Source organism: Enoplosus armatus, chromosome 3 (assembly GCF_043641665.1).
Source record: "Enoplosus armatus isolate fEnoArm2 chromosome 3, fEnoArm2.hap1, whole genome shotgun sequence".
In the NCBI taxonomy this organism is placed as follows: domain Eukaryota; kingdom Metazoa; phylum Chordata; class Actinopteri; order Centrarchiformes; family Enoplosidae; genus Enoplosus; species Enoplosus armatus.
In genome coordinates this window covers 18,694,426-18,720,224 of record NC_092182.1, presented here as the reverse complement: position 1 = coordinate 18,720,224, position 25,799 = coordinate 18,694,426, and the positions used below count along the sequence as shown (strand labels likewise).

Below are 25,799 nucleotides of genomic sequence, written 5' to 3'. Positions count from 1 at the left end.
TGCATATGTGTGTTTGGATGAATGTGCGTAAGGCCATGTTCAGACCGTCATCAGTGCTGCATCAAAAACACAACCTCCTCATTCATTTCAATGAAACCACTGTGTTGGAAACATGGGATTCGCGACACAGAGGACTCAGGGTTGTTCAGCAAAAGCGACGTCATCCAGCCAGCCGCTGCGTCAGCCAGTTTCTCCTGGCTGATTAGTTTGTAACACAAATACAGATTGTTAAAATGATTATTATAAACCAGTGTGCACTATTTTGGTTTCTGATAAGCCTTCGAACTCACGGGTGCATTACTTTTCGACATGGGTGGGGATGCTTGAATCAAGACATGTGAAAGGGAAGGGAAAAGGCGTTGTTTATTTTAATGATGTGTTTTGGGTGTGTTTGTGTGTACAAATTGTTTTAGAGCTTGTTGCCTGTGGCTGTTTCTAGTTACTATAGTTACTATTCTTCCCTGCAATATTTAAAACTCTGTATCGCAGAATACGTCCATATGTTGCTGCATAGACCAACTTTTCTAGAAGAATAGCACTGCCACCAGTGAAAACCACTACCTCTGTGACAAATACATTAAATATTCTATAACCCCCCCCCCCGACTGGTTTGCTGTTGGACAGCTTTTATTGTGAAACAGCAGGAAATGTTTGTATTAACAATTTAACGCAGCTCAAATACAGCTCAGATAGGGCCGAAAGCAATCAGTGAAAAGTAAAATATGGCTGATATCTGAACATATGAACAGGAACGTAGGAGTGAAACTAATATCCAAAGCACAGATATCCAGCTTCAACATATCGAGGACTGAAGACGCTTTTAAAAACAGCACTTTCTCTGTAGCCGCTGGCACAGATGCACCTGTTGAGCCAATCAGTTTAGTGCAAGACATTTGGTTTGAGGGGAGATAGTCTCGTGGTGACCCTGGTCGGTTTTGTTGCTGGCTCCTGCTATGAGGCCCAATGCGAGCTGAGTTCGCGACTCGGCAAGAATAAAATGGGCTACTCCTTGACCATATTTCTTTTTCTCACCCGTATCTGTACTATAACTCCCTCACTAACGCAGCCCTGTTTTGTTTTTTTAACACAGTGCTATTATAGGACTGAACACCCTCTAAGCTCTTAACAGAGATGGTATCCTTGACAGCAGATGCTTTAAAACACACCTGCCACATGTTTGTTTCAGTCACAGCTGTTATCTGGCTCTGAGTTGTTGTGTTTTGCTTCAGGACCCCGATGTGGCTGAGTGGGCACACTGACCCGAAACATCAACAGACTGCTGGAGTCGCATTTAAAAACATTTACTTCAATGAATCAACCACTCAAATATTTATGCCCTTTCAGGGATGACTGAGGCGGGCTTTTAACATTCCTGCGTGGTCCCAGACTTTTTCATCAGTCTCTTCATCACTACAGCCTTTGAGGACCTTAAACTCAGACCTGGCAGCCTTTCAGTACCATGCTCTTACTCTCTGCTCCCCAAATTCAGTAATAACCCTGGAACTGTCTCTCTAGTCTCTCTGAGCACCTGTACTTTTTGTTATTAATGTGTTTTCATGTATTTTTCAGAGATCTGATTAAGTGTCGACAGAATAGGTGAGTGACAGGTCGGAAAAAGGACATGCAACAATAGTTTAAGCTGTACCTCAGCCCAGAAATCATCCGCCGTACTGCTGATGTCCCAGCTGCTTGTCACAGCCTGGATTCAATTAATTTAGCCTTTTAGGTCTAATTCTCAACAGCTGAACTTGGCATCTTGAGTTTCTGCACTCAGACCCCCTTCCCTCTTCGTGATTTGCATTAGTTCTTTCAGCTCTGGTAAAATAATTTAAAGCCCTTTTTATCCTTTTACCTCCTGCAGTCTCGGCTGTACTCTCGGCCACCTGGTCCTGGTCTTGTTCACTTAACCCCTCAGTATTTCAGTTTCATTGCCAGCTCTGTCACCGACAGCCCTCGTGGAACTATCCCTGATTAAATTTCTGCAGTTCAGTTTTAGTCTCAGCCTTATTTCCTTGTCATTTTGCTCCCCAACCCGGACCACAGTCCTCTCAGCCCACGGACGGATCCCAGTAAGACTGTTGCTGTTGTTTCCCAGGCATAATCTGAGCCTTTGTCCGAGCCACACTCCATCCTTGTGCGAATAGTTTTCATGAAAGGCACATTATTTCCTTGCTGGCCTGATTGTCTGGTTGCCAAGACCAGAGGGGTGGAGGCTGGTGGGATCTCCTGGGTGAAGGCTAGGAGTTTAGTTTGCACCCACAAGCTAACTAGCCACTAGTTAGCTCGTGGGCAAATATGTGTGATTTTCAGAGGAAAATCTAAGAGATTAATTTAGCAGTCGGCTAGCAGGTGGGCGGAAGTGTGTGGGTTTATTCAGAAGGAGGTTAGGAGATTAGCCTAGTTGTTAGCTGCTGTGTAGGTTGCAGTCTCATGGGTTTTTATGACGACATCTGTCATGCCACTGCTGCAGGCTGGAGATTTTAGATGTGAGCTAATCCATCAGTGTATCGGACGCCTTTGACAAGCTTGTGTGTCTCTTAAGACTCTTGTTCTTGTCAGTTTTTATGAGGCTGCTCATTTTTCCTGAATTGTATCTTCAAGCTTGCCAATTACCAGACTCAGACAGAAAATGAAATCCATAACTTGCTCTCTGAATCACCATCTCCGTGTAACGAGATGTATGATTTGCCAATTTAATGCTGTCATACACACCGACACACACATGTGGTGACAAGGAAATTTGTGACTCATGCTCGTTTGACATTGTTTACACCAGAAGTAGTTGACACAAATAAACCAGCTTCCACAGAGAACCACTTCCGCTTTTGGCCTCTTTAGAAGAAGGTCATGTAGACACTTTGTTCTTTCTGTCTGTCACCTTTTTTATCTGAGCATCACTGACAATAAAGGCCTTTCACACCTAGTCCAACTGAATTTATACTCTTTACTTAAAAAAAAGGGTATGCCTATGGTATACCATACCAAGTCTGGTGCAGATTGCTCTAGAAAAGATTCAGAAGAAAGAGAAACCTCTGAGTGAACCTTCTCCTGACTGGGATCAGGATCTCCATATTGTAGCCTTCATGTCTTTCTTCTTTTTTTCTTTTCATGCTGTCTGCCTGCTTTTAGTATCATGTGGCTCTTTTCCTCCTCATATACATATCACAGAGATTTCTCCACAAACCTTTTCACATCATGCACTTAAAAAAGGTCGGGACAGCCTTTTAGGCAACAGCTATAAAGAGCAGCATGTATCAGCAGAGGATGATCACACTGTCTATGACTACACACTAGACTATGTTTGTTTAACTGTATCATTCATTCTGACTTGTGTTCATGTTTGCAGTTTTCTTGTTAGGAGTGGTTGGTATTTTGTCTAGCAATCAGTAGCGAGTGATATATCTGTACTGGCATTTTCTGACAGCACGGTAGTCGTGGTTGCTTGGAGCAGTTAAAGTGAGACTACGTAGCTTTTGCTAACTGCCGGTGAGCTACAGTGTGTTTACGTCTTGTTTTACTTTTGAGATAAAAGGTTAAACTGAAAGGTTTATCTTCGACGTGTAGCAGTAGCACAAGTAGAGTCAACAGTCACACATTTAGTGAACTGACTCTATATCTAAAGGTTGCTAACATTAGCTGACATTAACCACCACTGGTCATACCAGACCAGGTAAGGCCGTAGCAGCGAAGCGCCTCAGTGTGTTGACTGGAACAAGGGTGTTAGTTTAGTGCTTGTGTTTTTTTTGTGTAAAAGCAAGAATGTGTTATTTTATTCTTTCAAAAGTCTCATTTAGTCTATTAGGAATATGCAGATTTAAGAGTTATTATTAGTTTTTAAGTTGACTTTCAACAGGCTTCTGAGCTACATTGATCCCACGTACGCCTGTCCCCTTTGTTTTGTGGACATTGTTCTGGCTCTGGCACAGAAATATAACGTTCCCATTCTTAATCCTGCCAACTAAGCTCTCGTTGGGTTGATTGTTTCTCCAACCAGGGAAACAGCTGTCAGTGAACACCAGACCTATTTGAATTACCAGATCTATACCCGCTGTCCTACTTATCACACAAATCGTAACATTAAAATGATCCTTGGGTCAAACTTTCAGTTTATTTAGGACATGTCTCGTAAACGGTAGCTCCTTGGCTGAATATGGATTGTCTTTTAGTGGTCAGTCAGATTTTAACTCACATGATCAATGTAAAAATCAAAGTGGCTCAGAAAAAATGCACAATTCTCGTGTGAACATTTTGGACTCTGTAAATACTTTTCACGGCGACTAAACCGTTACTCACAGGATGTGTTTGTCAGGCCATACTGTTTCCAGTCAGTCAGCAGTTGTTTTTTCTCTGCATCTGTTTCACCTCTTATCTGTCTTCCTGCTATCTCTCCTCTGCATCTGTGAAGTAATTTCATTTTCTTTCTTGTGTTGTATATTCATTTATGTACTCCCCCCCACATTCCTGTCAGAGCCGCCTTATCTGAGTAGCCTCGGCAGTCGAAGCTACAAAACTCCAGAGAATGCACACAACTCATTTTATTCCTATGTCAATGTAGTCTAATAGTCTCTTTTTTATTATTGTTGTTTAAGCATTCAGATTAAGATGTTTTTTCAGACGGTAGGAAGGCGGAGACAGAGATGGAGAGCAGGTGTCTGAAAAAACAGATTTAGGTTTTGTTTTAAGGCTGGCAGGGATGTAAAGGTGACATCTCACCCATTAAATCATTCACAGTCACATCTGCTCGCCTTGTCGCAAAATAACTGTTTCTGTGCTCAGTTCTTGCTGGATTACACTAAACACTCGATACTCATTACTATAAGGATATTTATTGTCAGAAAAGTAACTTTTACTATTTGCTAGTATATTTAATTGCTGTATAATGTTCTGTTGTGTTGAAAATATGGGTGTATATGGGTCATTTTCTACTGTGTTTCTGGTGCTGTCAGCCTGTTAACGGTGATAAAAGCACTTAAAGGTCTAAATCTAAATGATGTGAATAAGATGCTGAAGAAGAGTCTGCTGTTGTTGTTTTCATTTTCCAAAGTAACTTTTGTCTGTGTTCTAATCTGCCCTCCCCTTTTCTTTCTTGGCGTTTCCATCCTGTTGGTTTATATTCTTGTTTGTGCCTCTCTCTGTATTACTGTCTGACTTGCTCTTGCTCATATTGTCAGATACTAGAAACCTCTAGAGATTGCACTTCAGCTCATCCTCTATGTAAATCCATGAAAAAGAAAGACAGTCTTCTCTGTGCACCTCAACTTCTCCAGGTTTATATGGCGAGCATGTACAGTGTGGTGGAACATTTAAAGAGGTGAAAATGGGGGGAAATAAACTCTTCATTAGAAGTATATCACTCAACACAACAGATGTGTAACAGCATCTCTAAATTAATTCGTACCTGGGCTTCAAAGAGAATGCAGGAAAGAAAACCAGCCACACGCCCCTTTTTAGACATGCACCTCATTATGTAAGAGCAATTTTACATGTCGGTTTGAATAAGCACTCGTGCCACTTTACGTAGTCACAACGCTCAATGCTGCACAAGTCTGAATGTAATGTTGCTTATTTCTTGTCTGAAAAGAGCCAGACTGTTGGTCACCTGAACAACTGCAAGAGAAACCACAGGACAAAAGTCACTGGAGGACTAGATTGGAAAATAATGAATCTGCTCATTCGTCCGTGCATGTTATTTCTTATTAATGACATTTTTGTGAATCAGTGACTCGTGTCATCCCTTAATTCTTATGGGTCACTTTGTTTTTCAAATTCATACCAGACTTTTCAGGTTAAGGCATTCTTACGTTACATGTTGCCTAAAACTTTTGGGACTTTTTATGTCACTTGAAGCTGCTGATGTGATGACGGCCTTATAATACTTTATTAATAAGGGGAAATGTTTGATCCTGTTGTCCTCCGTATCATCTCTAGTCAGGGATCATCATTAGTTGAGCAACTACTAAAATTAAAAAAAAAAATCATAAAATATGTTTTATTTCATAAACATGTAAGGCTGCAACAGACTATTAATCTCATTATCCAGTAATCATCACGCCCATCACGGTTTTCCAGAGCCGAGGTGACATTCTGTCTGACCAACAGACCAAAACCCAAACATATTTAATTTGCAGTGATATGAAACGGAGATCAACAGCTGGAACCAAACAAAAAAAAAAAAGTTGCTGATGAATTTTGTGTTGATTGACTAATTGATTCAGCTCTAGTTTATATAATGTAGTTTTATATCAGTTTAAAAGTTTACAATATGTCTATTTGCATCATCTTTGTGTAAGTGAGCAACCTGAAGACACAGAGTGATGAGTTGAGAGCAAGATGTAGAGTCAATTTCCACCTGAATTGTCTAATTTTTCTTTAAAAAAGAAACGTTCCATGAGAATAATGTAAACGATACTTTAATGATAATATAAAGTTCTAAACATAGAGGCTTTAATGTTAACATTGAAGGATTCATTTGGTGGGTGGCAGTCAGGGATTTGGGAGCATTTTGTTTTGTTTCAACTTTTTCTTTTCATTTCCTCTCATTGTTTAAATCTTCAATAAATGGCTTTCAGTGGGTAGAATCATAATGGGATCAACAGCAGTCATTTTGTCGGAGGAGATTTTACTTTTCATCATGACAGATGTCTCATTTTCATTGCAAAACAGAAATGACAACACTCCAGTGGCTTCTCACACTAGTGAAGGTTTTCTTTGGTAAAAACATGCAGCCGTTTCTGGGAACGAAGAAGGATTTTTATGACATTTCTGCTTCAGAGTGAATGATGGGAGGTTACAACAATAACATGTGATAGATCAGATTTAATAATAACTCCTGCTGAAATGTCCCTCTCAGACTTTTCTGACTCCTTCAGTTGTCTGATTATATCTGACCCTGCTACTGTGACAAAGTAATCCCATCTTTGACTTCATGTCTGCTCCTTGCAGTCTCTCTCTCGCTCTCTCTCTGTTGTTTTCCCCTCTTGTCTTCTCGTCTTTCAATGTTCAGCAGCTCAGCGTTGCCACACTCACACCAATTAGCTTTGATGGAGAAAACTGCTGTTGCTGACACCCGCTAGATTGGAGGATGGTTTTTATGGAAACATTTCTCCCTCCTCCACACCCTGTAATCACACCCAAGTCTAACAGGGAAAATACTTTCTGTCCCTCTTTGTCTCTCTGTCTCGGTGGATGGGTGTGAGCTATGGGTACATTTCCAGTTTTGTCTCAGATCCAGGGAACAACCCACTCAGTGGGCGAAATGTCTTGCAGAAGCACTGTGTCCACATTGGCTTAATGTGGTCTCAGTTTTGCACTCTGCAATAAGCTATTAAAGTGCTTTTGCAGAGATATGGTTTAACTTCTTGATGGACTTCTCGTTCGTCTGTGCTCTTGATGACAAATGAGTTTCACTTCAAGGTGCCGAAGCATACGGCATCATTGTGGCACAGCTAAGTACTCACTGTGTGAATTATACGCCACATCAGACAGAAAATAATAAAAAGTAGAGCTCCTTCTCAGCCTGCATTTCATTTTCCTCCAAACAAGAGGAAACTCATCTGTCGACAGCATTCTCACGTTACTTAATGAATGAGTTTAAAAGAGAAGATACAGACACATGTCCTGCCAAGTGTTACATTATTTTAATTTTCCTTTCTGCCTTCTTGCCTCCTGTTCACTCAATATTCTTCACTTCTCCCTTCTCTCCTCTTCATCCATCCCACCTTGTCATACGTCTTTCCTCCTTCTAACTAAATCTGCTGTATTACACCAGCAAGTGTTACAGTATCAAAAATTATACAAATGTCTTCTTTCCCCCTCTCTTTCGTTACAGTGTTGTATAGATAACTACGAGGAGATGGTGAAGATCCTGCTGGACCGAGGAGCCAGTGTCAACGCTCAGGACAACGAGCTGTGGACGCCGCTGCACGCTGCTGCTACATGTGGCCACGCAGGACTGGTCAAGATACTCATAGCACAGTAAGACATGCAGATACGCCACACCAGGAGCTACACCAGGGCTTCATAGTTTCTTAAGAGCACCTCCGCTTAAAATAATTATTAAATGATTAAGACTGATGGATTACATTGTATGTTCCCTTTGCCGTAATTAATCAGAGCAGCACCTCGCAGTATCTGGGAGACGTTTTTGAGTTTTTGTTGAGAAAACTAAACAAACAACCCGTCACAATGAGGTGCTGACACATTTTACCCCATAGAGTCTGCATCAAGTTTAAGTTAGTTTAAAGTTTTGACCGGCTGGAGTTTTCTGAGGAAAATCCTGTGCACACACCACAGTCTGAAATAAACAGGCATTTTACTTTTTTTGTTGTACCGTCAAATATTCAGGTATAATTGCAACCACTTTCCCCAGTGAGCCACTGTTTTGCAGTTTGTGTGAACCTATGAATTATGTTTTAATTGAGTTCTGGGCAAGAGAAATGAAGTGTTTCTGATCCAAAAACAACAGAGGATGCAGAAACTGATGGAAATGCACCTGGCAGTACAGGAAATACCAACTAACCCACAATAATAGCAATAGCAAGAAAAAACATATAGCATTTCAGTAGATTTCAAAATGTGAAATGGCATTGTCGTCCACTTTTTCCAGCATAGGACATATCAGGGCAGGCAGATATTGTTGAAATCAGTATCACAATATTAATTAACCGTACTTTTCTGATATCAGTATCGTGATTTGGCAAATCACATATTAGGTATTCAAACTGACAATTAATTGGAGTGTTTATGTGTTACATCAGACAAACCACAGTTTCAATTACAATTAGCTGGGAGTCATTAATTTAGACAGCAGAATTTGGTACAACATGATATGATCATATCATCATGCTGAAAGTTAATAAGGGGGTAATGTTGAATCATCTCTCAGCGCTGGGACGTGTAATGATTTACAAATGGCACAGAATGAGTTGTTATTATCTTCTTTGTCATGTAAATGTGATTCATAATTCAATAATACTGACGCAGAAGCAAATACATCCACATGTGTAGTGGATTTCTTTACGCTGACACATTCACACCTGCACATATGGAATTACTGTACAGAGTTACATGCGTGTACACATTGTGGACATGTTGAATTAGGATTTAAATAGATCCTCAACAGGATGTACACACACAAGCATGCACAGACAAATGAAGACTGCATGTGCACACACACTGAATTAAAGCCTGCATGCAGTAACTAAAAACAGACACACACACACACATACGCACACAAAATATACAGACACACTGCTGCCATCTGTTGACATACAGGACTTGTCAAGCCCCTCATCATACAGCGTGGACTCATTATCCACAGTGAAATTACTGATTAAAAACCGCTGAATAATGCAGGCAAACTTGTTCTGAACTGAAAGAATTTAATTAGCATCATCAATTAGTCCTCCAACTGAGATTTTCTTTGTCACTCCTGTCCAAGACTTTGAGTTATAGATCTGACTTTTGTTTTCTCCAGCATTTTGTGGGTCTCACGACTGATCAGGATATGAAATACAGGCCTGTTTTATTATGACGATTAAAAACATTGCTGATATAAATAAACCTTTTGCAAAACATCTTAAAATGATATTTAGTTGGTGCCTAGTCTTGTCTTTTCTTTTTTTTTTTGAATTAAAAGCAAGTCAATGGTCTTTTTATTTACATGTTTTTGTAAACAACCTTTACTCCTATAGTTATGTGTTAGTCATTACATTTAATATTCCAAATCATTTATCTGCTCGTCTCCCACAGTGGTGCAGATTTGCTGGCAGTCAACTCTGATGGGAACATGCCCTACGATCTGTGTGAAGACGACCCAACACTGGACATCATTGAGACAGCCATGGCCAACAGAGGTAGAGAATAAATGTTTGATTCTCCGCCCTCCCTAAGTAACCTTCAACACGTAATGTAGTTTACAATGATAACAGTGGCAGATCTACTACTGGAAATTCTTACATATGTTAAAATATGTCCTGGTTTTCAGACAAGAGGTAGACAAAAGCAGGTTTCTCATTCCAAGCATTGTTTTTTCCGGCTGAAATGTCAACTGTGGGTGGCAGATTTAATTAGCTGTTGCTAGCTAATTCGTCTTAGTGGTTAGGATATGCACTTGACATATAGGATAATGTGCTAAAAGACTGAGGCTAAAGCTGCAATTCCAAGACAAAAAGTTTTACTAAAATCCTAAAGTGCGGGACAGAGCCGCTAATGTTAAGCATAAACTCTGGTGTCATCCAGGACCGGCTTCTACAAAGTGGGGAAATACTACAGAATGGATTTGTTAGTCATGAACTGGGCTTTTTATTTAGCGTAACCTGTAACTTCTAAATAATATAGTTGGTTAATGATGTGCTCCTTAGCTTTGAAATAACACTCAGTTACTACTGCGGGAAGTAAGCTAATTAGCCTGACTTGCTACAATTGCGGCTTACGTTTGAGCAGATGAACTCACTGTTTAATTCCTCCTTACACTTTGGTTTTAAAAAGGCTAAAAACAACATCCTTAAGATTGTTAAGCTATGATTGGACAATCGCTGTGTGGAGTAGAGGTTTAGCTAATGTTCAATATTGCACAATTCTGTTTATTTGAGAGTTGTCTTTGACCCCCAAACCCTTCCCTTACTTGTAACATACAGTATAAAGCTTCCTTAACCTGTGCAGGAGGGAAAGAGTGTTTGTAGCTTCCTGCAGTCTTAAAAGTATGTCAACCACGGGAGCAGACTGTAGAGGAAGACGGCAGCGGGGGTTGTGACCTCAGAAAGCACCTGGTGTCCCGCACAGTTTCAGGATTGACACCTCAGGGAGCTCTCAGATATTCACAGTTCTCTCACTCCCGACGGGATGCAGATTGGGATACAGTATGTTCATGCTGAGTCACTGTAAACAAACGCACTTGGCACAGTTTGTCTGTTTGACATGACTGAGAAAAGGTTCAGAGAGATAGAGAGATCAGCACTGACATGAACATAAATGCACATAAATGTGTGTAAGGGGAAACTCAAGCTGTGTTTTGGATGTGTTTGCGTTTCTGTCTGTTTGTTTGACACTAAGAAAGACTGACACAAAGGGAGTCGGGATGACAGACAGCTTTATTTACACTGGACTTAAATCACACTCAACCTTCTTAACATCAGCTCTTGTAACTGTTTACTAGAAGACAAAAACAAAACATTGACATCTACAGGCAGACATGTGAACACACAGTTGGCAACAAAGCTGCAAAATCATCTGTGGCTGCGAGGGCTTTGAGTTTAGACAAATACTGTCGTTTGGATGCACAGATCGGCTCCTGAAACGCGGTTGGTTTAAAGGAATAGTTCAACTTTTCGTGAAATATGCCTGTTCGCTTTCTGATGGAGAGTTAGATGAGGAGATTGACACCACTCTCAAAAACTGCAGTGTAAAAACAACAATTTGCTGTTTTATAGGGGGTTTTGTGGACTATTTCTTGGAAGGGAGCAGTTGCCGGGCAACTAGCAGAGACGACAGGAAGTTACTGCTCGCAGACATGAAATAGTTTGGCACACAACCTCCGGTAAAATGGCAGATCATTGTTTTTACACGTTTTTTGTCTTGTTTTCAGTCTATGCTAAGCTAAGCTAAGGCTGCCCGCTTTAGCTTCATATTCAACCCACTTAAGTTTTACATTAATCGTTTCAAGCACTTGTGTCTGAGTCTGACTGAAAGTAAGCTCTTCTAAGGTCTTCTAACTGCGGCCCCCTTGACTCGCCTCTTTTGTTGAGCCGTGACGTTTAGCCTGCAAAGGTAGTTATTAGTGTTGTTACAAAATGTGGGTTTTTGAATTAGGTTCTTCTGGAACAGGACCTGGAAGTTCCAGTTTCACTTCGGCTCCCTGTAGGCATGACTGACTTAGCATCCTATTCATCTGCACACACCGCTTTGTTTTCATGTGTGAGGCTGTGGGTTGCTGTCAATGCAGCGTGTGTACATGGCAGAGCAGCAAAGTAGCAGCAAACAAGACAAGGTTGAAAAATATTGTCATTTTCCATGGACAAGGTGCCCTTTTAATACTAAATCCCTAATGCTTCAGTGGAGCTGCTCGGGGGTAAACAGTAGAAAACTGTTTAGAAGCAGGGTGATGCTGGAGAGCATCATGAGTGCTCAGTCATATTCCCCTGAATAATTAAAGGTCAGACAAAGCCCTGTTATGATAAGTACTGTATTGCAAACAAGTGCAGGGTTAATGATTTTGATTCTGATGAGTTTTAACAGTGCAAATAGCGCACAAGACACCACATTGTATGGATTTCATCCTGGATGTGAGACAATATTGGAAACCCAGAGAGAGAGAGAGAGAGAGAGAGAGAGAGAGAGAGAGAGAGAGAGAGAGAGAGGGAGAGGGAGAGGAGAGAGAGAGAGAGAGAGAGAGAGAGAGAGAGAGAGAGGGAGAGAGAGAGAGAGAGAGAGTGGGGGCTGGGACGGGGAAAACACAGACCGCCGAAAATGAGGTTCTCAGCTTACAATAGGATCTCTGGAGCCGCAGAATGCAGATAGCGGTACAGTAGGTGAGAAGAATGATTATTAAGCCGATCAAAGGGAGAGCGGCGCTGCTAATTGCTCCCGTAATGTTCTCAGCACTGTACTGCTGGATAAGACTTCTCTCTCCAGAGACGCCGCAGGGATGGGCACACCAGCACTCCCTCTCTCTCTCTCTCTCTCTCTCACACACATACACACTCACACACACACACCACTTCATATGCAGCATCGACTGATCTGACTCTTCCTTGATCCTCCCCTGTAGAGCCCAGTTCATCTGTGATGAGCTGCAGTGATAAGGGGGAAATGTCTACCAGGAACTGAACCGGTGGCATAGCGTGAATGCAGAGTAGTCAAACCCACTGGCTACACAGTTAATGTTGTTTTGTTTCCCCAATGATGGAGGGATAAAGAATTCCAGTAAAGATCACAGACTGTTAATAAACATGGCGTTGGTGATTGTAAATTGAATATTGTTGAGTTTTCGACTGTTGGTCGGACGTTACACTGGGCTCCAAGTAGTTATAGTTAAATAATCATAATCATAATATATACAATAATGAAAATTATCCTTGGTTGCAGCCCTAATTCGATTTTGATTTATTTCTCTCTGCCATCTTCCTTCCTGGAGCTACAATCTTTGGTGAAAGGGAGAGGATCATTTAGGACTTTAAATCTTCATGTATATTTCGAGAGAGAAGTTTGGACTTTTTGATTTTAATCAGTCATCGTAAGACACCCCCTGCATTGTCAAAATAGATAGGGAGGGGAGGTGTGACATTAAGTTTAGTGAATCCAGTTGTGCTTTTAGCTGCAACATTTGTCAGTGAGTCAGTCTTAAAATGATCAAGTATTGTTGTCATTGCAGGACACAGCTATACTTGAAGTTTAGCTCAGAAAAACAGGTTTTCTGCACCAGATATCCAGAAGTTGGCCACAGTTTATTCAGAAATATAAATAGTTTGTAGATGTGGATTGGGAGTATTTTGTTCCACAGACCAGTGTTTGTTCCTTAGCCGTTCCTGAGATCATTTCCAGGTTCAGAATAGTTTTTCTTGTGTTGCTATTTATGAGATATATTGACAGTTCTTTTACTTCATTTGTTATAGTATGACAAAGATGAATGCTTGCTGTATTTTGCCGTTTTAAATCATGTGGGGCATTGTTAAGCTGTGGGGCATCCCTGTTGCTAGATCAAAATATGACAGAAACAAGGCAAGTGAAATTTGTGACATTAGTACCGGAGAGACTGATGGTTGCCAGCAGAAACAACAGAAAACACAGAAGAAAACAGTAGCTGGAGGGATGCATTTCATTTAAGTTGACAAAGGGGACTGTCATCGTCCTGATTCCTGCGCCTTTTCAAACACCCTCCGGCTGTGATTCTGATTATGAATTCAGAGAGAAATACCAGTTAACCTCCACACCATTTTTCAGCACCTCCATCACAATCACTGGCCATCACATGTCTGTGTGGGCCGTGTGACATTGAACCAGGAGTTTGACTTGCCTACCAGCCCAGGTTCAATTTACAACACAGTGTCACAGGAAAGGTTGTAGGGCTGAAATACTGACAGTAACATATGCACATTCAGTTGATGCATGTCTACTTCTACCTTTTATTTCAAGTAAAAGGGTCCAGTTTGAGGGGAGTGTCCTCCAAGCCCCAGAAAAAAACAGTTGTATATTTAAATAACCAACTCTAGTGAATATTCCAACTTTGAGCTCTTATTTCCAGCTGCTGTCATTTGAAGGATAGTTAACCTCTTCAAGTGACACAATTATGTAGTCTTCGCATCCACAACACAAGACCTCAGTCATCCTTCGAGTAACTCACACATTCAGTGAGACACTGAGGGAATATAAGAGTCATAGCTCTGACTGACAGGCTGTTTTTCATTATTGTTAATCTGCCATTTCTTTGAATTTGCTGGACAGTACACTATAGTACATTACTGCTGAGCTGTGGGAGAAGAAGTCAAGTGTGGCGGTCACAGAATTGAGTTCTACCTGGCAGTTGGGCGACGGATTAAAGGAGGAATTTAGAGTAGCTGTGACAGACAGAATCACCTGAGCTTCGACTGGGCCAAACACCACAAAACTCTTTGCCAAGAGATGCTATGAAAGCCAGCAGGAAAGTGCATGAAAACTGCCACTCAGACTCAGTGTGCCCAAGTTAAATAAAGTGAAACAATTATCTGAAAGTGAATTTATTTCATATAACCATTATCATGTGCCCATTATAGATCTCAGTGACACAACAAAAGTCACTTTCTGCCGCTGTCCCATTAAAATCTACTTATTTCTACTTAAACTTTCAATACCTGCGGAGGAGCTTTTTTTGGGGAATCCATGAACCGTTGCTTGTAGAAAACCTCCAGTGTAATTTAAAAAAGATGTTGCTGTCAATCCTGAAAATTAAGCTTTCTCTCTATAACATTATGTTGCGTCGCTGCTCCAGCTGCTTCTGTGTGCCCCCATGTGCCTCAGATCAGTTAGGATCTGGCTCTGTTGGCACGCTGCAGCTGTATATTAAGGCGGTCAGGAAAAAACTGTCTCCCTTGTGATTAACACTGTGGTTCTGCTTGGGTATTCGATTGACAGGCATCACCCAGGAGATGATCAATGAGACACGAGCGTCAACAGAGAGGAGGATGCTGGGAGATATTCAGGAGCTGCTGAGACAGGGAGAGGAGGTCAACCAACAGGACTCTCAGGGAGCCACTCTGGTAAGACTTTGTGCTCTGTTTCGACTTTCTCTACCAATCAAGTTCAAGTTTATTGTCATTTCAACTATAAAAAAATATGGCTGAATCGAAATGTCTCTTCAAGGGTATAAATAAACAGGCAAAACGTTTTAACAAAACTTAAAAACAGTACAACATGTTATAGTGAGCAGGTTGACATGGTTCATAGTGGCTGTAGTTCAGTTCGTAGAGGGGCTCAGCCATCAAAAGAGTATTCCACCAATTTAGCATTGCACTCCTGTAACATTGTTGAACTCACAATGGACAGTTTGATAAAAAAAAAAAAAGGATTAAAATCGATGCAGCAGAAGCAGGGATATTGCCTTTTTTAATCCACACATTCTTCTGGCACTTTCATTACCCACAATGCAACTCGACCATAGACCGTTTGAGATTTGGATGCGTTATGCTAGCAGCGGCCAATGTAGCCTCGAGCCACTAAGCTCAAGTAGAGATGAGGGGAGGTCTGGTTTGTTTAAAACTTAGTCTTCAGCCTCAACTGATGTCACTTGAGGCAATTTATCATATATTCACACAGCTTCCTTTGTAGTAATACTTTTCAAGACCCGTAAACAGATTTTGTTGTAAAATGAATTAATTGTACATTTGGTTAATTTCTCAGCTCCTCCTGTTTACACTGAACCCAAAAGTGCTCTCAATGTGGTTGTGTGGAAAAAAATGTGAGTTGCATTGGACAAATTAATGTAATGCGGTATAATCCGTGACAAGAGCAACACTATGAATGGCATGGCGATTAGAGAGGACATTGATTGATTGTCAAGAGATTAAAACTGGAATGGGATGGTGTCTTCTGTGAGAAAAGTCCAGCACACAACTCTTATAACTCTTACCAAAGGACCAAGCATCAGACGTCTGCACTGAGAGAAAAAAGGAAATGGTGTGTTAATATTCAGGGGACCATCTTTATTATAGATTCACCTTTTAATGATTATGTGCTCTGCAACACTAGCCCATGAGGCTATAAAACCTTCAAAGCTAATCAGGCAGTTAGAGACTCATTATAATCGTCTTAAAGGCAAATCAGCTGTATGATTTCAAAATGCTCTGCAGCTATAAAAGTGATCTGTTCGTGAGCACCGAATACACCTGCAGTCACGATAGATTAGAATAAACCGGTAATAATACACATGTATGCATTAAGGAAAAACAATAATACATTATGAGACATGAGAATCATAAAACTAAATTTCACCATGTAATTCATAAACTGATGCAAGATCAGATTGGAAATTTACTTAAAATCCAAATTAATGGTTTCGTAACTGGTAAGTCCTGACTATCTGAAATGAAACACAATCCATCATGAGCCTAATAAATAAGCTTAATGCTTGCACTTACAGAAAAAAAGATTAGTATTAATAAGAAATGATTGGATTCGAAACAAAAGATAAAAGCTTCAAACATGATGAATCATGAATGAACAAATACGGCACCAAAAAAATATTCTGAGCAATAAACAAAGCCTAGCTAAGGAGCGGTAAGCTGCTGTAGGTTTGCATCGGTGAGGCAATAAAACAGTCCTGAGACACACTTGAAATACACAGCTGGTCTTTTATCTGCATGATTCAGCCCTCTTAGCCCACTGGACCGTAACACAGTTTAGACATGATACATCCTTTGGCAGCGCTGGCGAAAAGATGAATGAATGAATCTTTTCTACAGAGAGTTCGGTATGCACTGGGTCTGCACTGCTATGTGGTGCTTCCAGAAAAGAGCCACAGCCTGGCACTCGCGCCTACTTGGGTTTTGTATATTACCAAACAAACTGCCAGCGATCAAACTGGAAGCATTACAGACGTAAACAGTTCTACAAACTCACTCGAGTACTGTGACAATGTTTACGTGTCTTTAAGCAGTGCAGGTGTGATTGACTGATTTGGTGTTTTCCGCCCTGGGCTTACCGTAACTGTATGCACGTGTTGCTGAGACGGTTCAGCACTACAAACCCATGTACTCGACCTGACTCGGCTCCTGTACATACTCGCTGCCCTCGACACTTCCTGTTCAGGCCAGACTGCTGCAGCGTGTACTGAAGAGACTGCTTTGGGACTCGCCAGACTTGTTCATGTACTAGTGCTCTTGTACAGTTGGCTTGTTAGCCTGTGGATACTGTTCCTTCCTAGAAGGATTATGAATCATAAATAGCTTTACTTCCACTCAAAAGCAGCATGTTGTGTTAGTGTGCCCTGTGCACACTTTTAGGCCACATATGAGACTCAAAAACACAGAAAACTCGAGTCAACATGACAGTTGAACTTTTCGGCACTACTCTCTTGGGGCCTTTTAAATCCCATCCAATACATGATTAATTGTAGTGTTATTGAATATCAATGCGAACGTCACGTCCTTTTGACTTTATTTTTTCTTACAGTTTGTCACAGCCACATGCTTCTTTCTGTGTGGATAAGTCATTTGTTTTAGTATAATTGGGGAAGTGTACCGAATAAAGTCGTCATTGACTTTGTTTTGTTTTGAAGTTGGTGCACTGGTGCATTTAAAAGTCAAGTAGGGCACAAAAAAATCATTGGCGTATAATTTCCTGAGTGGAGTGTATAATGTCAGACGCCTTAATGAAGTCTTTATTATGTATCAGGGATTTAGCTACGCTGGAGAAACACAGTGACAGATCACTGGATGAAAATAGCTAGGGGACATTACATGGTAGTAGCCCAAAATAACCCTGTTAAGCTTTAAAGTCTTACCACAGATTGTCTGATTGAGCTGCTTGTCCCCCTGCTTTATGCGTCTGTTAATCTTCATTCAAGCACGATGAAGCAAACTAGAGCATGCCTTATTAAAATCTCTGGCAAAGACGAGGGGAAGAGACCTGGAATTGGTAGGAAGGTTATGTAAGGTTAATCTTTTGTTTTCCACTGAAATATATTTTGTGTCCTTGTTTTGACGTGCAGGAACAATGATTTCCATCTCTTGTGGTTGCAAATGGGTTGATGAAACTCTTAGAGGGGAAACAATTTATTCGATTCAATTCACGAGGTTGTGATGCAAACTGATGATAAATCGCTTGAAGAGAGAGGAAGCATAAGCTACAGTATGTGATAAACTCACTGAAAAATCTGACAAAAACGAAAACAAGGTACTAACCAAAAGATCAATTTATCAAAAACATTGTAAAAATGTGAACTTTACAAGAACTGATCACATAAATGATCTTTCCTGAAAGTTAAAAAAGGTCACTACAAACCTAAGACGGTCATTCCAGTTCATTCATTTCATGTGAATAAACAATTCTTGGCAAAGTTTTTAATGGGGAACAAAATAATGTTTCATACAGAATAAATTAGGCAAGCTTAGTTGTATACTCACAAAGGCATTTCAAAGTGCTTTACATAATGCATTCAAAAATTAAACAGGAAATGCAGCATTAGACACTGAAAACACAAATTAAAAAGATAGAGACCATTTTAAAAGACATTCAAAATGATAAAAAATAATACAAAGAAGTCAGCTGTAAGGGGAGTTACAGTGTTTTCTGTGATTATTTGTAGGAAAGTATTATCATATATCCATCCTCTAAACACACTGTGTTCAGTCACAGGGGGCAGGAGCCGGCCCCAGCATGCACTTGTGTTGGAGAAGATTCATGGTAGATCCTGAACAGGTCATCAGTCCCTCACAGGGCTAACACACATAGACGGACACCCTGACGATTCCAGTTCACCTAAAGGGCATGTCTTTAGACTGTTGGCCAAAAACTGGATAACACAGAGAGAGCTTATCCCAGCATGCTTTGGGCAAGAGGCAGGGTACACCCAAGACATGCTGCGAGTGATATTGCGCAAGGAAACTGAAATGCTCTGAGGAAACCATTGCAAACACAGGAACACTCTGCAGACATTAGGAAACATGTGATTTCTGGCATTGGTGGAGCTACCGGCGTGGCTCTAGGGATGGCAATGCCAGTCGGTTCACCTCTTTGGTTCAGACTGAAATATCTCAACAATGACTTCCCCTGACTTTTCATCCAGCGCCACCATGAGGTAGACATTTTTGGTTTTGAGGGAAATGTCTAACTTTTGGATGGATTGACATTACATTTGGTTCAGACATACATGTCCTGGTCAGGGTGAATTGTAATAACTTTCATTTTATAGCTAGCATTATTTACAGTTCAAGTTTTTTATTTGTTCAATACTTTCACGGCTAAATACCTGCAAAACAAATTAATTCTCATCAGCTTCAGATGTACTGTGTGCTTAATGCTAATTAGCAAATGTTAGTATGCTAACATGCCAAACTAAGAAGGTAAACATCAGAATGTTAGCATTGTCATTGTGAGCATGTTATCATGCATTAGCATTTAGCAAAGCACCACTGGACCTCCAGGAAGTGCAGTCTCACAGAGCTGCAGGCATGGCTGCAGAGAACTCCACAGATTCAGCATTACTGTCCCATAACATTGTCTGACTCACGATGAACAGTTGGACAAAATCGATGCAGCAGGAGGAGCAGAGATATCATCTTTTAATCCATGCATTATTCTTCCTTGTCAAACTTGCATTACCCACAATGCAACTGTATAGCATACTGGCCCCTTAACTTAAAAGTAAGTAAATGAGGAGGCGTTTATTTAGTTAAGATGCTGTGTTTGGTCAAATAATCCAGAAACCTGAGCTTGTCCAAATCCTCCGTTAGCAGAATTCCAGTCCTGGAAATGCTGCTCTGCATCAGTGGGTCTCATTCAGCCTCAGCACCACCCGAAAGGCAATAAGACCAGACAGAGCTGAGCCCTCCAGGAACTGATAGACCTTAATGTTCCTCATATGCTTTCAAAATGTCCTCTTATTGTAGCACCTCAGATAAACATCCACTTAAACACGTCCGGTACTCTAAAGATCAGGCAGCCATTGACATAACTGATGTGCTGTGAAGCCTGAATTCAGTCTTCACATTCTGCTTTTATAGTTTTGCTGTGGATACATTTACTGTGGGTTATAAACATTGTGAAAGCTGCTTTCAAAAGACACCTTGACACATTTTAAAATGCTGCAATTTTTAAGTGATTTTTCTCTATATACATGTAGCTGTGTGCTCCCTCTCCTGCTGTCTAGGAGACAGATGAAGAACATCTTTATACTAAAAATGCTGCAGTTTGTAAAAGAAATTGCTGCCTGTAATTACCTTTTATAAATATATGTCCCCGTTTGTTCCATGAATTCACTTATTTTTCTTTAAAGTCTTGGTTTCTCTTGGCGTTTTGCGTTGCTCCTCCTGCAGTAGCATTTGATTTATGTCAGTGAGTCGTTCCGAAATGATCACCATATCAAATGCATGTGTCTGAACCCCTGCAGTGCACAGGGCTGTGATTTTCCTCTGCCAGTTACATCCTAATTTCCGCATGAGGATCAATAATGTTGAATCTTATGTTGCGTGCGTTTCTCTCTCTCTCTTCAGTAACACTCCAATGTGTTCAGACCAAGATGTATTCCTTCTCACTAGAGTTTGATCTAGGTTTGGTGGTGTACGGTTATTGACATAGCAACCAAATAAACCTGCCAGAGAAATCATCAGGCTTCATTCCTGATACAGATGAAAGGAAGGCTGGCATTGGTTTCATATTATGTGCGAGTATGTTGTTAATCTTATTATTAACCCCTTAACATGCTGTACCTAAAATGTTCTGAATACCCAAAAGGCATTAACCAGCATTAAAAATAATTGATTAATCACTCAAGTAATTTTGTTCAAGCAAAAATGCCTGAAAATTACTGATTCCAGCTGAAATGTGAATATTTAGTTGGTTTCTCTTCTATGATAGTAAATTAAATATCCTTGGATTTTGGACTGCTGGTCTGTCAAGGCAAGGCATTTGAAAAAGTCACCTGTGGCTCTGGGAACACTATTTTCCAATTAATTCAGCATATACATATTTTGTATGCTTGGAAACGTTGGTATCTCCACTAGAATTTAAAGTGGAAAAACTGTGGGTTTGAACAATGTTTGGCTGTGTAACACAAGTTTGTACTGACTGGCCTGCCGGTGGTACAGAGAGGTTTAAGAGGTGAAGACTAGAGTTAATATCCTGATAGAAAAGATGAGATTAAAAAACAGATGTGCAGTGATTCCCTCTCCTCAGCTGGTGGTATAATTGTTTCCTCACACAAGTGAGGTGCTGACCTGCAGAGTTTGTCATCTCAGGCCAGCAGGATCAGTTCTTTATCTTTAACTGTTCAGTTCAGTTTACAACCTGTAGAAGAGCTGCTCCAGCAGGATCCAAGCACCCCATCAGCTTGAAATATTAGCAGAGCCTTTTTACAATGTTGTTGACAAAACATTTGACAAAACATTAGTGATTATCTGATGTAGATTATTGCAGGTGTAGTCTGATGTCTTGTACAGTGTATGGTCAGCATTCTTTGCCATCTAAATTGTGGCTTTAGTGTGAAATCCACACTGGATTTTATGCACAGAGCATATCTATAGCAAACCCTGTGCACTGGGAAAATCTAATCATTGTTCTTCCTCTGCCCTTGCAGCTCCACATCACAGCAGCAAATGGCTACGTGCAGGCTGCAGAGCTGCTGCTGGAGGGGGGAGCTCGCATGGACCTGAGAGATTCAGATGGATGGCAGCCTCTTCATGCTGCAGCGTGCTGGGGTCAGGTAAGGTAAACATAACAGGAAACAGGAAACAGATATGCGAACACACACAGAGGTTTCCAAAACCATTAACTTAATTTGCTGCTGCTGTTTCAGATGCATGTGGCAGAGCTGTTGGTGTCTCATGGAGCCAGTCTCAATGCCAAGACTTTCCTAGAAGAGACCCCCATCGGTATATTTACATCTCAGCACTCTTTTATCAATACACCTGGTGGGGGGTTAAGAAAACAAGCGTCTTATCTCAGCAGGGTCTCATTTCCAGCTTGTTTTACATCATGGGTTTGTTCTGTTTAAATGCTGATTTATATCTTGTTAATCTAAATCTTTTTGTGCTATTTTCAGTACTAGTTATGTCAGCTTGTACATTTTTGGCAATCTTGTTGGTTAGTAAATTTTTACAACTTAATTATATGTTGACAGTATGAGAGACTAGTAGCATCGCTAAGGATAATAACTATCTAAACAAATTCATTTTATAATCCTTCTAGCAAAGCCCAAAAGACGCAGTTTTATTTGAAAGGAGCTGATATTTCCTGTCCTTCATACTTCTCATTTTAAGATCTGTGTGAGGATGAGGAGTTCAGAGCCATCCTGCTGGACCTGAAACATAAACATGACATTATCATGAAGTCACAGCTCAAACACAAGACCTCACTGTGCAGGCGAACGTCCAGTGCAGGCAGTCGTGGGTAAGTGCTGACATCTGCTGGTGTTACTGCTGCTACTGCAAAGAGGATCAGCAGATCAAGTCAGACAAAAATAATCTGTGCACTGTTCTGATTTAATTTAATAGAGCAGCGTTTCAATCGTACAGAAATCCTTCTCAATGGAGAGAGCCGTCGATATCATCAGTGTGCAGATCTTTTGTCTGAGTCCTGCCTTCTGTAGAGTTTTTGTAAATGTTTTTTGGATGTGCGTGCTCTAAACTCTGATTTTAGATGAGCAGATCAGCCTCCCTTAATCTTCAAAAGTAAAACTTAAGATGTATAAGCAATTCCAGACACTATAATATAATAATAATAATATTTGTTTCTTTCCTACTTGCATCTCACTGGAAGCTCTTGTGTCCACAGAAAAGTGGTGCGGCGAGCCAGCCTGTCGGACAGACACAACTTGTGCCGTAAAGAGTACGAGACGGAGGCCATCGTGTGGAGAGGAGGGAGGGAGGAGGAGGATGAAAAAGAGAAAGAGTCTGATCAGGAGAATATCCAGGTGGTTAATGTGAGTCTTCAGGTTATTTATCTTTTATTATTGTTGCTAGTTTTTTAGAATTAGACAAACCTGTGCATAGTTACGCATTACATGTGTTACAGTTTTAAAAGTAGCATTTGAGAATGAATCCTCCGTTTGATGGTGTATTTTTCTACTTCCTGCATGTAACTTGCCAGATATATACGACCTGACATGACTGAGAGATATTTTTAGTACAGCTAGAAAGGCTTTTAATATAATCATCGCTCCCACACATCAGGAGTCTGAATGTCAGATTGTGATGTAGGTGTGTTAAAGATGTTTCCTTAAGAAAAGTCTCACAGGAAGAAACCCACAATGGAAAATAAGCGCAATACATTCCTCCACCAACAGTAGAGTCAGTAGATAAGAATGCATTATAGAGAAGACTGCAACAGCTCTTTTCCCCCACTGGAAAAAAATACCTGTCTAATTATGCAATCACTATTGCTCACACTATTAAGCTTCCACACACTGCCCGACTGCAGCAAATTGAGGCACATTATCAACAGATTATCAAAAGGCTTTAAGAGACACGAAGGATGTCATGATCTGAAATGGAAGTACGTTGAACAACAATTTCTGAAGGGAGGCTTTCTCTTTATAGTATCAAATAAATTGGCTTTACATATCAGTTTAGTTTCAGCTTGGGCACCAGATCAAAGATGTCTGACCTCCCCTGTACAGAGTCTGACCTCCATTTATTTAATATCCAAAAGAGAAGCCTTATAGAGGGATTAAAGTAATCTCTATTGTTGTCCTGCAGGTTAAGCCAGTCGTAGCTGTGGAGCTGCCAGACAAGCCCAAGCTGCCCACCATCCTCAAAGATGGCAACAGCAAACAGAACGGCCTCATCTCCACGACGACGTCCATGCCGCCGCAACCGCCCTCCAATGGAAACACGCCATTGTCTGATAATGGCGGGGTTATCACCACCCAGCCCGCCAAGGAGGAACCCTGGCCAAGAGAGCGCGCTCAGACGCTGTCTGAGCTCAAGAAACAGAGGGCCGCCGCCAAATTGTTGAATCACCCCTTGTTCAACGGTCACCTAGGTAACGGCTCCACAGACTCCTTCACTGAAGCCAAAACCAACTCCGAGGACCCCCGCATGCCGCTGGTCTCCTCCAATGGCAGCGCGGTTTACTACACACCAGCCAGCGGCGACCCGCCCCTGCTCAAACTGAAACAGCCAATAGAGGAAGAGCAGCCGAAGGCGCAGACCTGCTGCTGCGTGTCATAGCGCCCTGGTCATGTGACTGTTGACGGAACAGGAAGTGTTTTGCACAGAGAGGAGGGAAGCGTGGAGCGTGCTATAGGAGGGAGGAGAGGAAGGAAGGAAAGGAAAGAGGGAGTGTTCCTGTCTTTTAACGTCCTTTTCCTCCCCTCCTGGTCGGCCTGAAGAAGGATTTCCTTGTATCTCCCTGCCATGTGACTCCTTTCCCAAATGCAGGCATGTTTCAAGTGTAGCAGAGAAGAGGAAAGGAATTGAGCAACGCCATTTTATCCTCCAGACGTCACTTGGATTAAAATTCCTTTTCATATATAATATGGAGTCTCTCTACAAGACCAAAGGGATAGAAAGAGTGCAAGAAACTGTTACTCTGGCCCTGCTGTCCCCGTGAACCTTTAAGAATCAACAGTGTGGGCAGTTTTTTTAAGCTTTTCACCTGGAAAGGGTCAAAAATTTTGAATCAGGACAGTAGAGATGATCTCAAGGTACAAGGTGCATGTTCTGCCACAGAGATGAAGATGGAAAAGAGGTTTTTTTTTTTACCCTACATGGATGGTTATCATGTAATTGAACAACATTTTCTTCAGGACAAACTCACAATGTTGTCATATTCTTTGAAATGTACAGGAAGGTCATCACAGAGCGGTCCAGATGTATTGTTTTACAGGGTGTTGTACTACAACATATCAGACACAGCGAAACGTAGCAAAAAGAGATCTGTGACTTCTCTTTAGAAGTATCTCTCGTGTTAAAATGCTACCTGCATACGTAAAAGGGAAGGAATGCCATAAAACAGTGTTAAAATATTCAGGAAGTGTACTTCTACAGCGAGAGGTAACAGGAAAGAGTATAGAGCGCTATTGTTTGAGACTGTCAACTATACTTCACCTCACTGTCCTCTCATATCAAAGCTGAACTGACAGCTCATGCTCTGTTTTATGCATAATCCACTTTGTGCTCTCTCGTTAAGATAATTTAAGCAAACATGGTTGAAAATTACTGTACATGTCTTTATTTATGAAATTAATGTAATGTGTAAAAAACAAAAACAAAAAAAAAACATGATGGTTCCTGAAGTTGAGTGTATTTATTATTTGGATGGTGTGTGGAGAGTGTGAATGCAATATAAGATGAGCTGGGGAGTCTTCCAGCAAAGCACCTTCTGACATGAAAAATAAACGTTCAACTGATAAAGTGAAGTAAGGGTTACTGTCTGCTATATGTACATGTTACTAAAAATCAACATGCCATCCTATTGGGATGGATTTGATCTTTGTGTCACTACAAATAACAGTGTTATTTGTTAATGGTTTTGTTTTGTTTTTTTCTGGTGGCCATTGTGTGGCTTTATCTTCTTCCAGTCACTGTATTTGTCTCATTAACAGAAATTGTAAATGTTGTGTAATGAATTACTGTAAGTATAGTATGAGTTTTCTGAAGATACACATGGAT

The 25,799-nt window shown here is 40.9% G+C and overlaps 1 protein-coding gene across 1 annotated transcript in view; it reads left to right on the top strand.

The window, feature by feature from the left end:
* ppp1r16b (protein phosphatase 1, regulatory subunit 16B) overlaps nt 1-25,546 on the top strand; it is a 79,673-nt gene extending 54,127 nt beyond the window's left edge. The window contains exons 4-11 of the mRNA XM_070902399.1: nt 7,829-7,974; nt 9,751-9,854; nt 15,106-15,230; nt 21,764-21,889; nt 21,983-22,058; nt 22,446-22,575; nt 22,960-23,107; nt 23,883-25,546. Coding sequence (XP_070758500.1) covers nt 7,829-7,974; nt 9,751-9,854; nt 15,106-15,230; nt 21,764-21,889; nt 21,983-22,058; nt 22,446-22,575; nt 22,960-23,107; nt 23,883-24,356 — 1,329 coding nt within the window. The 3' untranslated portion in view covers nt 24,357-25,546. The remainder of the gene's footprint in view (nt 1-7,828; nt 7,975-9,750; nt 9,855-15,105; nt 15,231-21,763; nt 21,890-21,982; nt 22,059-22,445; nt 22,576-22,959; nt 23,108-23,882) is intronic.
* Nucleotides 25,547-25,799: the final 253 nt, after the last annotated feature.